General features: G+C 41.7%; 1 protein-coding gene across 4 annotated transcripts in view; it reads left to right on the plus strand.

Moving 5' to 3' along the window:
* The first annotated feature begins 253 nt into the window (after nucleotides 1-253).
* SHISA9 (shisa family member 9) overlaps nucleotides 254-18,072 on the plus strand; it is a 450,559-nt gene continuing 432,740 nt past the window's right edge. For 2 of the 4 annotated variants that reach the window (XM_043976529.1, XM_043976528.1), the window contains exons 1-2: nucleotides 263-3,719; nucleotides 11,188-11,315. In XM_043976529.1, the coding sequence (XP_043832464.1) occupies nucleotides 3,001-3,719; nucleotides 11,188-11,315 (847 nt within the window). In that variant the 5' untranslated portion in view covers nucleotides 263-3,000. Of the gene's footprint in view, nucleotides 3,720-11,187; nucleotides 11,316-18,072 lie in introns of all 4 variants that reach the window. The other 2 variants (XM_043976527.1, XM_043976530.1) reach the window with 2 other exon arrangements.

Here is an 18,072-nt window from a genome sequence, read left to right on the forward strand (position 1 = left end):
ATTTTGCTTTTCAGGCAGTAGCTACTTAATAAATGTTTATTTTTGTTCTTCTCAGTTGATGATCAGTGACTTGGGAACAACAAAGTAGAAAATTTAGATATCCTAACAGGTTGCAGTATAGCTTGGGCTTGGAGACCCTAGAGAAGCTGATTTCTAGCAGAGCTTTCAAAAATAATTTTGTCTTTGTGCTCAGTCTAGAAGTGTAAATTTTCTTGAATGTGAGGTGAAATGATATTTTCCTTATAGCTTCTCTTATCTTTACCTTTGCTCCCTGTGTACCAGGGCCCCACACATAGCCCTATTGTAAATGACATTGACTAAAGGCTGTCTGTGTATATATGTGTATATCTTTCCTTTCTATGATCTTCTATTCTAGGAGGTTATACAAGAGCTCATAAATCATACATAATATGCTACATCAACAGTCTTTGTAGATTCAATTTTAATTAATAGTATCTGTCCAGAGAAGATACTTTCACACCTTTTTAATGTGGTGATTGCAGTTGTGAAATGATAGTCTTCCACGTGAACTAGGCATAGTCACTGAGTAGAGTGATCTACAAAACAACTGCTGCTGCTTTGAAATAATACATGAGTTCATCTTTCCTAACTCTTCAGGGGGAAAAGGCAAGTTTTCTCATGTAAGAAGCAAATTACTAGGGAATTACTAGGAGGATCACACAATCCCTCTTTCTTTGGCAGACTTGTAACGGAATAACAGTAAATATATGCACATCTTAAAATTCTATTTAGAATGTTGAGGAGCCCTCAGCGTATCTTCCCTCATGAGGCCAAACCTATAAAGGCTCTTGCAGATTACTCAGGTCTTGGGTGAAGAAAAGAACCACATAAAAATCTTACTTCACTGCAAATAGGACAGCAGACTGCCTGCAAAGTGTATACTTAGTTAATGCAATTAAAACAACAACAAAATGCCTGGGTGGGTAGAGCTCTAAATTTGGCAAGCATAGTTGGTACAAGCCATATTCAGAGGACTATAGGAAGTCAAATTCGAGCAGAGGAGAGGAAGGAGTGGGAGAAATAGGAAGGGGAAATGTTTGAAGATTGGATGGAAAGATGAGAAGAAGGGGCCTTGGGAAGAGTTGTGAAAGCAGAGAGGAGGTTGTAAGCAATAGAAGCCAGATGGAGGGGCATCTCGTCTTGCCCTTACCAGCTCGGGGTGAGGATTCAGCTACCCAGTTTCTTGGGAGCATCACTGGGACTATCCTGAGGGACAACGAAGGTTCTCGGCTTAAGACAGGGCCTGATGATCGACTATGAGATTAGCTCACCCAGGAGAGAGGAGAGACCCAACTGAAGGCAGGTGTGTCAGCCTAGTCAGGGAAGGACGCAGGGCACGGGAAGAAGGACAGGGGCTACGTGCAACAGTAGCTCTTTGAGCTACTAAAATTAGGCATAGTGAAGCTAGCTGTTTCTGCGGGAGACTGATGTGAGGCGAACTGAGACGTTAGCCTTTCTCAACCCCCTTTCCACCAATCTGCTCAAAGAGGTGGTTCCAGCCGGGTTCAACTTGGCGACGGACCGCAGGGAAGAAGGTTGCAGGGGTGAAGGTCCCCTGGGCTTCCGCAAAAGAATGGCGGGTACTTCCTTGCCTTTCCCCGCCGCCTTTTTTTCCTGTAGCCCTGTGCTGGGATGAAACCTCGGATAGCCAGTAAAGCTTTTAGAGAAAGAATACTCTGTTCCAGCAGCACTCTGCGCCTACCATTTCCTAATCATCCCTGGACATCCCCCACAATTGCTCCTCTCTATTTCCCATTCTCGGCCGTAGGGTTCCCGCACCGCTCTAATCTGCAGCAGACCCTCTCCAGCAGCACCACTTTACCCTCTTCTCAAAGCAGGGGCTAGTTGTCAGTGCCTACCATCCCGCCCCCTTGATCCGCTTTCTCCACTCTGCGGCTGCTGGGCTCGGGGTAAAAAGGGATCAGGGGTGTCTGTTGGTTTCTTCCGTGCTTCCTGAGCTCCGCAGGGCACAGTAGGGCGCAGACACCAGAGTGCAGTCTAGGAAAGCATAGGACAACTCCATGTGCAGAAGGGGGTCGCCGGACTTGGGGATAGATCTCTTCCCAGTTCCCAAGTCCGAGCCCTCTCCAACCCTTCTTACTGCTCCCGCAGTCTCCTGGAGTTCGTTGCTCTGCCCCGCTATCTCCTTTTTCCTCCTCACGCGGGTGAAAACGTTACTGGCACTCCCAATTCTGCAGCTCCCTGAGAGACTAGGGCCATTTCTGCAGGTTCAGGTCTATGCTATAACTCCCTTGACCTCTCACACAGTCCATCCCTTTGGGAGAAGGCGAGTCCTCTTTAGTCAGAGAGGTCCTGAACTGGAGACGTGCCAGGTCTGCTAGGAGATCAAGTGGCTTCTCCCCTCGCAGGCAGATTAAGAAGTGCTCTGTTCTTTCCTTCCAGTCTTTCTCTCTTCTCCCGGGGCTCTACACTGCCCCCGACTCGCTCCCCCGCTTGCCACCCTTCCCAATTCTCCCCACCCTTACCCTGCTCCAGCTCCATCCTTCCCCTCCTACCACTCTCGCCTCCTCAGCTTGCGTGCCCTCACCCCTCCCTCTTTCCTCCCCGTCACCCCTCCTCTCTTCACACACACTCCTCCTTCCTCTTTCTCTCCCTCCCTTCATTCCACAAGTGTCGCTTCCCTTTCACTCGCGCACTTGGGGAGCTGGAGAGGTGAGAAGGACCCGGAGAACGAGTGCAAGGAGACTGAAGAATAGAAGGAGGGGGACCGCAGGGACATCGGACAGCAGGGTCCCTAGGACAGACTGACATTCTCAACCGTCCTGCTCAGCCCAAAACACCTGCTACTGAACTGACTGTCTTCTCCTCTCCCTCCTTCCCCCTCCCCACACCTCCCCCTCCCCCTTCAGACCCTACGCGCAACGCCGCGCCCAGCCCCTTGTGGCCGCGCGCTGGAACCGAGCGCCGCCGGCTGAGAGCGCAGTGGCCGCGGACAGAGCGCCCCGCGCCGCCCCCTGCATGTGCCGCTCTTGGCGGCTCGCAGCCCCCGGCAGCCTCGGCAGCTTCAGCAGCTCCAGCGGCGGCGGCGGCTCCGGTGGTGGCGGCAGCGGCTCCGGCGGCTGCAGAGCGGCGGAGCCCAGGCTGGGAGACACAATGCGCCGTGTCCTTCGCTTGCTCCTCGGCTGTTGCCTGACTGAGCTGTGCGCCCGCGTGTGCCGGGCGCAGGAGCGAGCAGGGCAGGGGCAGCTCCACCAGCAGCAGCAGCAACAGCAGCATCAACACCTGGACAACGTGGTGGTTCTGTCCGGGGGTAACCGCTCGGGAGCCGGGGAGCCCGGGGAAGCTACCGGTGCTTCAGAGGCGTCCCCGACCAAAGCCCCTACGCCAGACTCCTGCCGAGGCTACTTCGATGTCATGGGACAGTGGGACCCTCCGTTTAACTGCAGCTCTGGGGACTTCATCTTCTGCTGCGGCACTTGTGGCTTTCGATTTTGCTGCACGTTCAAGAAGAGGCGCCTGAACCAGAGCACCTGCACCAACTACGACACGCCACTGTGGCTCAACACGGGCAAGCCCCCGGCTCGCAAGGACGACCCCCTGCATGACCCAACCAAGGACAAGACTAACCTTATAGTCTACATCATTTGCGGGGTGGTGGCTGTCATGGTGCTGGTGGGCATTTTCACCAAGCTGGGGCTAGAGAAGGCTCACCGACCCCAGCGGGAGCACATGTCCAGGTGGGTTCCCCCTTCTTTCCCTTTCCACCTCCGTTTTCCCCTCCCCCTGGCAACGCCTCTCCAGCCTCCCTCCTCACTCTCTTCTAAGAGCTGAGCTGGGAAAGCCAACTTTGGGCTGGGGAGTGCAGGGAACTGACACTTTTCTCAGAGCAGGTGGGGGAGGTTCTCTATTCCCCATCTTGCCACACTCCTCTTCCCCCGCAGAGAGGTGTGTGTGTGTGTGTGTGTGTGTGTGTGTGTGTGTGTGTGTGTGTTTCGGGGGGTCGAGGGGAGGTATGCATTTGTGTGGCAGAGACATTGAGCCGTCCCGTCTCCGTTTGAGTTCTGGGATTCAGCACCACCTTCTCTAATTGATCAGGGTTTCTTATGTACCTTAGATAAACAGCGCTAGGCTAGGCGCAAAGCTAGGAGGGTTGCAAGGGGAAGGGGAGGGGGGGAGGGGGCGTGTGTGTGCGAGCGTGTGTGTATTGCTTGCACCTCGTCTGACTTGGGAAAATAAGGCGAAGGAGGCGTTGGGTGTGGGGAGGAGAACAAAAGCCTCTGGGAAACCGATCGGTTTTCCAAAGCAACTGCGGATTCTCCCAGAGAGGACTACAGTTCACCCTAGACAAGAACCTATTGTTCCCCCTCCTCCCCTCAACCCCCGCCCCCTTTCTTTCTCTTCTCTCTAGATTTCGAAGCTAGGAAGCTCCGGTCACAGCACCGAGTAAAAGCAGCGAGAGTAGTGCTCAGCGCTACTGGAGCTGAGCTGGGCGCCCAGCGCCAGGGTAATCAAGAAGTACCGCTACTAAGCCCCCTCCCCAGGAGCTCGAGTCCCACAGAGCCCTTCCCTTCAAGACAGCTATTTGTTAAGTTTTCAGTCTGTCTCATTCATTTTGCAAATCCCAGGCAGGGGGAAGTTGGAGCAGATGGAAGAAGACATTTGAGGATTAATGGAGCCATTTTTCTTTTATATATACATCTATATATCTATAGCTAATAAACAAGAGAGTTTAAATTGATCCCTACGTCTCGGTAACTTTTGAGAGCTGACAAAGTGACAAGGACGCCTTCTACTGGGGGATTAGGAATGGGTGGCATGGGCTTCCAGAGGGTCTCTATCCCGAGTGCCGTAGAGGTTGGATTGAGGCTGGGAAACAGCTGGATGACAGGAGCCTGAGAGCTTTCCGTTGCTCATAGAGCTGAAACCTAGAGATGAAGTTCTCGCATCCCCCCTCCTCCCTCCCCCCGCCTCAATTTCGGGGTCGTGTGTGTGTATCCCTGTGTGTGAGTGCTCTGTTTTGCCTCTCCTGAACTGAACAAAGAGACCCACCAAAAATAGGCGAAGGAATGCATCAGCAGTTCACTAGCAATTATTTTCTATTTATACACAGGGGATCAGATTAATTTTTCCTGGCAGGGAGGGGTTTTGGGGGTAGGTGTGTGTGTGTGTGTGTGTGTGTGTGTGTGTGTGTGTGAGTATGTATGGTTTATTTGGGGGGGTGTTCTCGGTGTCTGCAGGCTACCTCGAGTGGATGAAAGGACTGTGGAAGAACGGGATTGGTTAGTAGTATATAAAAATAATTCTCTAGAGGTTTCAAAAAACCCTGACCTACTAAACAAATAAAAAGACCAAGCCCCATCAACACACTCAAACCACAGAATAACCCTCTACTCCATTCAGTATCACAGTATATCCCCTTAACCTTGGTCAATTACTCTCCTCTCTGGTACTTGCTTAGTAACATTAATTTCCTGTATCTTTGTTTTTATTAAGGCAAGTTGTATAGACAGGTCTTAGATTGACTTTGGATGTTTCTCTGAAACTAAATGATTCATAGAATCATAGAATGTAATACCTATGAAGGTCCTTTCAAAGAATCTTGTCTGCCTCCCCCCCCCCCATTTTACAGATGAAAAAAAAGGGCCTAGAAATAAAGTGTCATGCCCAAGGTCACACTATGAATGAATAGCAACACTAGACCAAGACCCAGTTCTCCTGAATCCCAGGCAACTGTACCATTTAAAAAGGGAGAGATAAACCCTACAGTTCTGCTACTTGCTTGAAATCCCAAGCTCTTTTCTTTGGGAAGATCCTCTTAACAGAGCTCTTAAACAAGCTTTGTTCATATTTATGGGTATTGGAGGACAAACATTTCCAAATATCCCATAAAACAATATACTTACTCTAATGGGGTGGTGTATTTTGGGGAGATCTTTAACCTGGTTGTTCTAAAAGTAGAGGAACTTTATTATACTAACATAATTTCCCCATCCTATCAAAGTTACAATGGCAAACTCATTCTTATTATATTTCCCTCCTTCTGCTAGTAAAAAAAAAAAAAAAGCTTTGGCCAACCTCTTTCCCCTTCCCTGTAAAGCTCAATTCTGGGAGGGGGGGGGACCTGGAGGACTTTAACATGCAAATATCCTTCAAGTCCTAAAGAAAATATAATTCATAGTACTTATTCAGGTAAAGATGAAAACCCTAAGTCCCTGGGGTAGTTCAAGAAAAGTTGTACATCTTGAAATACTTTTACGAGGCATAGAATGTTTAATCAGAAAAGGTGAGCAGTGGCCAAGATAGTTCTTCCATTCATTTGAAGTATTTTACATTGTCTCTCTTTGTATGACCTTTATGCTTACTTTCATAAAGTTGGAGCAGTGCTGAACAGGATAGCCCCAAATTTACTGTGCCCTGTTCACTAACCTCTTATGCTGCCCACAATTTCAGTTTCTAACAATGATCTACTAATTAGTGTTCATCTGAAGATACATAGGGAATTGCTAGGCCTGGCGTGAAACACCAAGCTTAGTTGCAGGAATCCTTGTATAAGGCTGCTGCTTTGTAAAATTAATTTGATGGTCCCAGCCTTGTTAATTAGTTTTGTCTGGGACAGAGGGACACAGAGATTGAATTAGCTCTCATCTCATCTGAAAGCATCTCCTCTTCAGGGAGAGGTTGAAAACCTAACTGAAAAAGGAGAACAGTGTTTATTCAGCTTTTAAACTTTGCTTGTGGTGAACAACATGCTTCAGTCTTTGTCTGAAGGGCCTTGGGCACCCACATTTTCCCAAGGAAAATGATGTGGATGCCAGTGCCAGTGGCACTGAAATCTGTGGTGGTATGCTGGGCATTCCTTTCCCCCTCCCATTGCTATATGAAAGTAGTAAAAAACAATAGCGCCAGAGGGCTTTGAGGTCCCTAAACATTTGTGGAATAACATTAATTTCCTAAGGCCCAGAGAGGTTAATTGATTCCTTCTAAGTAGCACAGTGAGTTAGAGATAGGGCAAGAACTTAATGTAAATCAGTGGAAAGTGGACGGTATACAGTGGATAGCAGAGAGGAATGACTAAAATAGGAGTATGTAGACTTGAGTTCTAATCTAGAATAGATTAAGAGCATGTGGGACCCTCAGTCAACACTGCCACCAAGATCCCTTCAATGATACCCATTATTTACTTTGTATTTTGTAAGGCAAAATGAAACTGTTGGACCCCACAAACCTGGGGAGCCCTGAGGTAACAGCTCTTTCTGTCATTATATAAATCTACCTTTGCCTCTGCCTTGCTTTATTTTTCTCAGTCTTAGTCTCCTCATCTGTAATACCAGGAGGTTGGATTAGATGGTCTCTAAGTCCCCTTTCAGTTCTATCACTCCAAATCCTACATCTGGTTTGGGTGCTGACAATGATATTGGGCTGAAGGGGACTGCCTGACCCACTTTGGGCTGTAAATTAAGCCATCAGTGAAAGTAGAAAAGCATTCCCACAGATACTCATGTTTAATCTAAAGTCTTTTCAACCTTAGGAGAAAGAAAATTGTAAAACTCCCAGCCCACCCATGCCCTGTATAAATGCTTCTTTTGCTCTGCACTATTCTCTGCATATGAAGGTGGGTTCAAATATCCACAGAGTTATCAAAGCCACTAATGCTTTCTGTACTTGCCCCAAGCAGAATTGGACTTTATTCTAGAGGCATCCATTATAAGTGACCTTTGGGGGAGTAACATGTGTTGAAGGCTCTTTAGACTTGTAGCCAGTAGGGAGCATGTGTCATTGTTTTGCAAACCTTCAAACAGAATCAGAAATTCAAGTGGCAAACTAAATAGCAGTGTGTCCTGTGTATTTTTTAAACACTCTTCAGAGGAGCTGGAGTCCTTAGATTTATGGAGAAATGGCAACATATCATTAATGTGATTTCTTTTACTTGACCTTCCTCTCTCTTTTTCAATTTCTTCTCCCACAACTCCTCCCCCTTTCCTTTTTTCACAAAGACATAAAATTTAGTCTCATGATCTCTTCCATCTTCCCAAGCTCAGGAAAACCATACATTCAATGATGGACATTGGAGAATGTCAAGGTTGTTTTTCTTGCAGAATGTTTTGTATTTTGAGAAAAATCCAATTCTTGTTATGAGCAAGAAAATGCCCATAAATCTTTCCTCTGTCAAAAAGTCAGAATACATCTTCATATCATAGGAACTAATATTGGAAAGTATAGAACCATGGAGAGGAGAAAAGTCTTAATTAAAGAAGTGTGTTACTTACCCATAGTGACCAACTGAAAAAAATGTGGAAATCTTCTTACTCTGTGCATTTTTGACAAAGGAAAAAAAGGAGTACTGGATACATATACCTTTATAGCATTTCTACATGAATAAACAGATATTTAGCATAGAGCTCTTAGTTCATGACATTTTTTATTAAAGCATCACTTTAAGCATTTTGGTTCTTTCTGGTTTCAATGGGAGCATTGTTTCTAAGAGTGCATAGGCATCTCATGTTACTCAGATTAAGGCTGGTTCCTCTGTGAGAAGTTTCTTTTGACTTTTAGTTGGTGGTGTTTTTTTGACAGGGCAATGAGGGGTTAAGTGACTTCCCCAGGGTCACACAGCTAGTAAGTATCAAGTGTTGGAGGCTGGATTTGAACTCAGGTCCTCCTGAATCCAGGGCTGGTGCTTTATCCACTATGCCACCTAGCTGCCTCTTTAATGTTGTTTTTTATAAGTATTTGAGAGCTGAGGTTAGGTGATTTCTAGAATCCAATTTTTACAAGTTCCTGATTACAATCCCTATTACACATTTATTTTCCTATTCATAGTCCTGAAAATTTAGAGAGGAAATGGGTTTGGAGATTGTCTTCTCATCTGTTTTCCCCTTTCAAACTCTCTGCAAAAGTATCTATGGTGCAATTCCTAGTGAACATTTGATAACTAAGTAGAATTGGTAATGCTTTCAGCTGAGTATGCCTTCTTGTCTTACTTACGCAGACATGAGTAACCAGTGTGGCCTAGACCTAGACAATACAACTTTGAGCCACTTTTTGGGGGGACCAATTTTGGCTCTTTTGTCTCAATGCTGTTCTTTTATTACCCTCTATGGTACTTCTGTACTCAGAGGGAAGTGGTGTTCAGAACATCTGGGCTCTGTAAGTTTATGTGTATTTTTATTTTGTCTATCTTGCTTACTTTCTCTGTCCCAATTTTACCATTTGTACACCAAAAATGATACCATTTGTACACCAAAAAGATTCTCAAAGGTGTAGGTAACCTTGTTAGCTCAATTGGTTAGATAGAGGTTAAAGTGTTGGATTTCATCCCTATTTGGACCAGTTAGTTCAGCTCTTTTCCATGGTCACAGCTGCCACTTATCAGTGGCCTTGAAAGCATATACAGTTGGACACAATGGGTCATGAGGGACAACAAAGAGGACAACATGGATAGAACAACACAAATCCATCACTGCTAATAGGAATATATGTATGTATGTATATATATGTATATATATATAATGTATTCCTTATTGATTGTGAATCATCATCATATGTGAAATTTCAGTGGCTAATATTTTTTAAGCATAGTACAAGCAGTCTGTATCTTGGGAAAAAGTTTTCTCCAATGCAAATTCAACCTTCAAAGAACAACTTGCAAATATATTTTGTCTACAATGCCTATGGAAGGCTTGTGGGACAGTTGATGTCCTAAATGGTAAGTATAAATATGCAAAGTAGGAGATGTTTGATATTAATAATAAGCTTGATTTGAATCCTCTCTTTCTAATTACTTCTATACTTAGGTTCTGTGATTTTATAGGAGAATACAGATTACTCATGTTCCCATCATCCTAAAGGAATATCTCTTCATTAGCTTCATGTCATACTTTTTTTCCAGTTCTACATCCCTTCTTCCCTTCCTACTTTGTAAATTCCCCAGGATCATTTTGCCTGCTGCCCATTTCTGTTTCTGGTTGATCCAATCTGACCAGGTTGATCCACTGGGTCCATGGAGTAATAACGAAAAGGAATTTTATAAAGCAAAACCCTCTTTAGTGATTCATGTTTTGTATTTCTGAATTTTGCCATTGCTAATTTTAAACTGACTAATAAGCATCTATCTATACCTGACTTCTTTACCTTTACCTACTTACTTGACAGCCTCCACCAATTATGCTGGACATAACAGACATATACAACAGTACAAACTTAGTCTGCTTTCAGACAATCTAGTTTTTTCACATGGCTTCCAAGAATGCATAGCATCTAAAGAAAGCTCTTTTATGACCTGCCATCAAGAATGGCCCATGGCATTCCTACAGGACTTGAAATAACAATAAAAACCTCTGAGACGGTAATGTATAGTGGACCTGTGTTGTCTAGGGCAAGATACTACTCCTAATGTGAACCTCTACATAGCACTAGTCTGGCACAAATGGGTTTCAGAATATATTTCTTCTATAGGCTGTTTATGTAGACACAGACACACAATACAATGTTGAATGTGACTTTATGACATCTCACAATATAGCACAGGCTAACTAGTCAGGAAATTCCAGCCTTAGTGGTAGAGTGAGAATTAAAGTTGATTATCATTTGTGAATTAAAAAACCCATTTCCTATACTTCTCTCTGTCCTTCCCTCTTCCCCCATCACTCTTTGGCAAGAAAATTAGTTTGAGACCCTGAACAGTAGAGTATTTTGCATATATTCCTAAGATTATGACTGTTCCTTTTTGATGGATGAAACTGGAGGGGGGGGTGGCTGAGGAATGATGATAACAAGGATGGTGATAATGATAACATCTCACATTTATAGAAGATGCTACAAAGTCAGTATGGCATAATGGATAGCATTCGGGCCTTTGAAGTAAGGTTGTGCCTGCCTCAGACACATACTAGTTGTGTGATTATGAGCAAGTCACTTAACCACTCAGTGCCCCAAAGAACCCTATGCTGACCATGAGTTACAGATAAGCTGCAATCTGTATTACTGGAGAGTCTTTTCACAGATGAGGTTCATAAACTGATGACTATATTACATATAGACATATATGTGTATATGTATATCTACATGTGGATGTCTGACAGATATTTATTATACATAATATAAAATATTTTAGAAGAGAAGGATGTATAACATCTACTACATCTAGTAGAAAGTGATTTTGGGGGGGAAGTCATTGATTATATCTATGATCTTCATTTTTCTTAGGGCTCTTGCTGATGTTATGAGACCACAGGGCCACTGCACAACAGACCACATGGAAAGAGACCTTAACATTGTTGTTCATGTCCAGCATTATGAAAACATGGATACAAGAGCCCCTGTAAATAATTTACGTAAGTACAGCTGGTACAATCCACTTTATGCCATACAATGTGCTATGTAGCAACTGCCTTCAAAGATCACAAATTACATATTTGAATCAAAATAGTTTTTCTTTTGTTGGATTAGTTAATCAGTACCCCTCATAGTTAAAGGACAGGGCTGTGGACAAAGTTGAGTTTAGAGTGATTGTGTTTTGTTAGAGATGCCTTGTTTGATGACTTTATTTCCCTAGATGGATTGATTAGGTTATTTCTTCTTTAAAGTTTTTATGGTAGTGGTTAATTAACAGATAGTGTCATGGCTAAGGAGGAATTTTAGACTCTATCTAGAATACTGAACTTCCTAAAAACAGTTAAATACTATGATTTTTAAGTGGTGGTGGTCACAGGTAATTAATAATCCAAAGGGAGTTTAATTGCTTTCTCAAGTCAAAGGAATTACATTGGGTTTCATATTGTCATTATTGTTCTGCAACTGAGCAGTATATATCTTGGAAAGTTCCAAAGATGCTTTCTATTCTCTATCTGTCTAACAAATACTATCGACTAGAAACATTGACTAATGGGAGCTGAGGAAAAACAAGATTCTTTGACTTTTGAAACTATTGTACTATTGTGGTTATTCATAGCTATTCTGTTTTCAAGTAACCCCCACATTAAAGTAATGTTCAAGGGTTGGTTTAAAATACTAAAAGCCAGACAACTCAAGAGATGCATTTAACTGTCTCTGGGTTCAGAAAATTTCATAATCTCTGTTCCTTTAACTGAAACTTACCTTCACAATTATGTGGAATTTCATGAACTGCATCACAGTTTTAATGATTTCTGGGTTTAGTTTCTTTTAGCTACAATGTTTAATAGGCAGAGAAAAAGATGTTGGGAACAAATGAATAAATGATGTCAACTCATTAATTATACATTGTAAAGATTTTTCACTGCCACAAAGGCTGTCCTAACTTTGGACACTCTTGCCATATATTATGGAAATACACATTTGTGCAGTATTCGAAATGGGTTAACAAGTAGAATGAATGAATGGTTTAGATTTCATTATAATCAATCATGTAGATCTAATTTACAGATTGGACTGTACATATGTGTAAGTAAGCAGCAATCATTTTTCAGGGTAAAGTATCTTGGTTGAAAGTTTATGACTGATTGTTACCTCCCTGAAAAGTGTGGTAAATTTGAATCACTCTGGCAACACTACTGTTGTATTGGATTCTGACTTTAATAGAAACAAAAATATTCTCTTTCAGATCTTTTTTCACTAGGAAATAATTTATAAGATTTATAAGGTGTGTTTTATATATGTATATATGTATATGTGTATATATGTATATATATACATACACACACACACACACATATATATATATATATATAAAATAAGTGATTGATTGCACTATGTGCGTACAAGAGATAAAATGGTATTGAGACTATGGCTATAGGGGCAGCTAGGTGGCGCAGTGGATAAAGCACTGGCCCTGGATTCAGGAGGACCTGAGTTCAAATCTGACCTCAGACACTTCACACTTACTAGCTGTGTGGCTCTGGGCAAGTCACTTAACCCCCATTGCCCCGCACAAAAAAAAAAAAAAAGAAAGAAAGAAAAGAGAGACTATGGCTATAATAAGTGAGCATTAACAGGTTTCCCATTTAAATTTACAACCTTCAGGATCATTTTAAGTAGGGGCTTAAAATGGACATACGAACTTATTGAAGTCACTTGGGTTTCATTGTTCCATGGGGCAAAAGGGGAGAGAATATTAATGTATCTTGTTTAAATAAGGTATTTTCTTTTAAAGTTTTACTAAGGTAAATTGGATGATATAGGAGGCATAAAAAAGCTTCTTTGAGAAGGCTACCAGTGTTGGCAGTTTCTTTGAATGTACTTTCTATACTTGGGTACCTGATAGCCTTTTAGGCCAAGGATTACACTTTCGCCAAAGCTTGGCCTGTTTCATAGAATAATTGGCTATTTATGTAGTAACCTTTGGATTGGACTGCCCATTTTTAGAGTAGGTGAAGGAAAAATGGTGATTCACTACCTCTAGAAGCTCTGCTTAGTGGGTTAGCATTGTGGGAATTTTCCCAGTCTGTTTTGGAGGGATTGTCCTACTTTGATACAAAGGCAATGAAAAAGGTTCAGTTATGCCCCTGTAATATATGTATAGTTGTATTCAGAGAACCAATAGATCGGATCCCATTTTTTAAAATTCTCATTTTTATTGCTAGGTCATTTGTTTTTAGAACACATTTATTTCTGAATATATCCCTTCTTATCCCTTACCCATCAAGCTGTCTCTTGGAACGAAAAAATAAAAAGGAAGAGAAAAAAGTAGTTCAGCAAACCAACTCATGTATTAATTGTGTTTGACATTATACAGTATTATATACCCACAATCTCCCACTTTTGCAAAGAAGAAATGGAAGTAGATTTTTCTCAATTATTCCCTGGGGCCAAATTTTGATCCCACTGTATTAAAAGTCATCATTCTTGCTATGGTCCCCCCACCTGTTAGGCAGAAGACTTTTTAACAGGCATTTGTGTAGCAGTAAAATCAATTTTATGGGAAATTATTTCCAAAATTCATGTTCCTGCATCTGGCTAGAGACTCTATGGCTATCACTTGTACATTATGTTTGGCCTTTGTCAGTGATTCTATTTGTTGTTGTTTCATTAATTTTTAGTCATGCCCCACCCCTTGTTACCCCATTTTGGGGTTTTCTTAGCAAGTATTAGAGTGGTTTGACATTTCCTTCTCCAAGTCATTTTACAGATGAGGAGACTGAAGCAAACAGGGTAAAGTGACTTGTCCAGGGGCACACAGCTAATGAGTATCTGAGACCAGATTTGAATTCAAAAAGATGAATCTTAGAGTATAGAAATTCTCTAGCTATTCATTTTTCCATTTCTGCCTCTCAGTCACTTATATTTGATCACTTCCTAGCCTTTTCCCTATGCTTCTGAAAAATGTTAGAGAGCACGGATCGGTGTAGAATCTTGAGTATATGTATGAGCTGCAGGGAGAGCATGTCCTGGTGAGGAAAGGAATAATAACAATACTGAATAGCACTTGCTAAGATTTATATAACATTTTAAGGTTTGCAAAGACCTTTGCATATGTTATCTCATTTGATCCTTACAATGACCCTGTGTTATAGTACTATCATCTCTATTTTAAAGATGAGGAAACTAAAGCTAAGAAAGGTTAAGTGACTTCCCTAGAGTCATGCAGCTATCAGGTGTCTGAAGCAATGGTATTTGAACTCAGGTCTTCTTGACTCCAAATTCAGTGTTCTATCACAGGTACCCCCTGGCTGCTAATAACAAGCAAGGAGGAGATATTGTCAATTGAAGCCTTTCAGTATAATTTATCATACTATGTTGTTTCTGATATGTGAGACTTCAGATTTTCAGCTCAAGATGGATTACTCTTCAGCTGATGCTAATCATATTCCCCTAAGACATTCATTGCTATTGCCTAAAATGTTTAGTCTGATCATTCAAAAGCCATTGGCCTCTTTAAGTACCAGGATATAGATCCAGATAAGATGGTAATCCCCCCCCCCAAATCTTCCTCCCTTCTCTCCACCCACCAGACTACTGTATAATAGTAGCAAGCATTTAAAGGGACATTTTGTCTTCAAGTATTTTATACATGTTATACCCCTGAAAATAAACCTTTGTGATTAGGGCAGCTAAGGTCTCTTAGCTGGTGCCAGAGTAAACACTGAATGAACAACTAAGAATGAGATCTGTACCATGATGTACCATAATATTTTTGTCATTTAGTTGTTTTTCAGTCATGAATGACTGAAAACCCCATTTGTAGTTTTCTTGACAGAGATTCTGGAATAGTTTGCTATTTCTTTCTCTAGCTCATTTTACAGATGAGGAAAGTGAGGTAAACAGGGTTATGTGGCCTTCCCACGGTCACATTGCTAGTAAGTGTCTGAGGCTGGATTTGAAGTCAGGTATTCCTGACTTCAAAAACAGCATTCTATTCACTGTGCCACCTAGCTGTCCCAATAATATATTAGCAAGCACTTGGGGCAGTTAGGTGGTGAAATGAATAAAGTGGGGTCTGGAGTCAGGAAGACTCATCTTCCTTATTTCAAATCTGGCCTCAGACACTTACTAGCTGTGTGACCCTGGGCAAGTCACTTAATCCTGTGTGCCTCACATTCCTCATCTGTCAAATGAGCTAGAGAAGGAAATGGCAAACCACTCCAGTATCTTTGCCAAAAAACCCCTAAATGGGTCACGAAGAGCCAGATACAACTGAACAGCAATAACAACAATATAACTTTTTTTTTTTTTTTTTTTTGCGGGGCAATGGGGGTTAAGTGACTTGCCCAGGGTCACACAGCTAGTAAGTGTCAAGTGTCTGAGGCTGGATTTGAACTCAGGTACTCCTGAATCCAAGGCTGATGCTTTATCCACTGCGCCACCTAGCTGCCCCAACAGTATAACATTTTAAGGTCTGAAAAGTATCTTAGATAGGTTATCTCTTTTAATTCTCACTACTGTGTGAAGTGGGTGCTGTTATTATGCTCATTATCTACAGATAAGAAACTGAATCTCAGAGGTTTTCCAAGAATCACACAGCCAGTAGTTATCTGAGGCAAAGTTCTAATTTAGGTCTTCCTGATTTCAGGTCCTATGTTCTATTCACCACCCTACCTAGCTGCCTCATAGCCATTAACACTTTCAGGAAAGGGATGGAAGAGACATTAACTCCAGGGGCTAGGCTAGGAAAATGAAGACTATGTTTATGAAGAACCATACTGCTATGCCACATTATTGGCCTTATAGTGAGGCAACACAATGGAGTGGAATGAGTGAAAGATTTGGAATTTCCAGGACCTGGGCTTGAATCGTTGGCTCTACCACTCACTATATGTGTAGCTCTGGGAAAGTTGAAGCCTCTTTGAACTTCATTTTCTTCTTTTGTAAACTGAGAGATTTAGAGATATTGATCTCTACGGGCCTTTCCATCTTTAATTCTATGATATGATTGCTAAGTCACATATTGCCAAATGTATACCAGACCCGAGGATCCGAGGATGACTGTGAGGATAAAATGCCATAACATTTTAAAAGTATTTTGTAAACCTTAAAGTACTATATAATTGCTAGCTCTCCTTATCATCATCATCATCATTAGTAGTAGTAGTAGTAATTATTGTAGGTACCAGTGGACTTGTAATTTCATTAATTTAGGAAATTCCCCGGTGAGGAAACTCCCTCTATCACTGGAGGTCAGCAACTCCTCTGTAATTTATGTCTTTTAGGGCTTTCTAGCACACAGAGAGATGAAGTCCCAAAGTTGCAGTACCAGTATTTATCAGAGGTAGGCCTCGAACCCAGGTATTCTTGGCTTTGTGGCCAGCTGCACCTTGCTTTATGTGAAGGTTCATAGTCAGGTTAAACCCTTGCATGTTGACCTCTCTGCAGTAGAAATGGGTCCATTTGAAGTTAAATGAAGCTCTCTTGTCAAAGAGACAAAGCTCAGTCCATATGGCCAATAAAATAGTGAATAGAAATTCCACCTCAAAAACTTTGAAAGAGACCCATTTTCTTTTTTTAAAATAATAAACATTTTTATTTATAGTTTTGAGTTCTAAATTTTATCCCCCTTTCCTCTCCCCTTTTCCCCTTCCCTGAGGAAGTAAGAAATCAGATATGGGTTATACATGTGCAATTATATAAAACATTACCATATTAGTCATTTTGTACAAGAAAACTTGAAGGAAAGAAAAAAATGAAGGAAAGTGAAAAATAACATGCTTTGGTCTGTGTTCAATCAATATCAGTTCTTTCTTTGGAGGTGGATAGTATGTTTTATCATTAGTCCTTTGGGATTATCTTGGATCACTGTATTGTTGAGAACAGTTAAGTCATTCACAGTTCTTCATCAAACAATATTGGTGTCACTGTGTACAATGTTCTCCTGGTTGTGCTTACTTCACTGTACATCAGTTCATGTTAGTCTTTCTAGGTCTTTTTTAAATCACCCATTTCTTATAGCACAATAATATTCCACCACCATCATATACCACGGCTTGTTTAGCCATTTCCCAATTGATGGACATTCCTTTGGTTTCCAATTCTTATCCACCACAAAAGAGCTGCTATAAATATTTTTGTACAAATAAGTCTTTTTATCTTTTGGGGGGTGTCTTTGGGATATAAACCTAGCAGTGGTATTGCTGGATCAAAAGAATTGGTATGTACAGGTCTATAGCCCTTTGGGCATAGTTCCAAATTGCTCTCCAGAATGTTTAGATCAGTCCACAACTCCACCAACAGAGGATTAGTGTCCCAGTTTTCCCATTTCCCCTCAAACATCTAACATTCTCCTTTTTTTGTTGTATTTTCCACTCTGATAGGTGTGAGGTAATACCTCAGAGTTGTTTTAATTTGCATTTCTCTGATCAAATAGTGATCTAGAACATTTTTTTCATATAATTATAGATAGCTTTGATTTCTTTGTCTGAAAACCACCTGTTCATGTCTTTTGACCATTTATCAATTGGGGAATAACTTGTATTTTTATAAATTTGACTCAGTTCTCTATACCATTGAGAATTGAGGCCTTTATCAGAGATATTTGTTTCAAAAGTTCTTTCCCAGTTTTCTTCTTCTCTTGTAATCTTGGTTACCTCAGTTTTGTTTGTGCAAAAACTTTTAAATTTTATATAATCAAAATTATCTATTTTATATTTTGTTTTGTTCTCTGTATCTTTGTTGGTCCTAAAT

This window comes from Dromiciops gliroides, chromosome 1 (genome assembly GCF_019393635.1).
Source record: "Dromiciops gliroides isolate mDroGli1 chromosome 1, mDroGli1.pri, whole genome shotgun sequence".
NCBI lineage: Eukaryota > Metazoa > Chordata > Mammalia > Microbiotheria > Microbiotheriidae > Dromiciops > Dromiciops gliroides.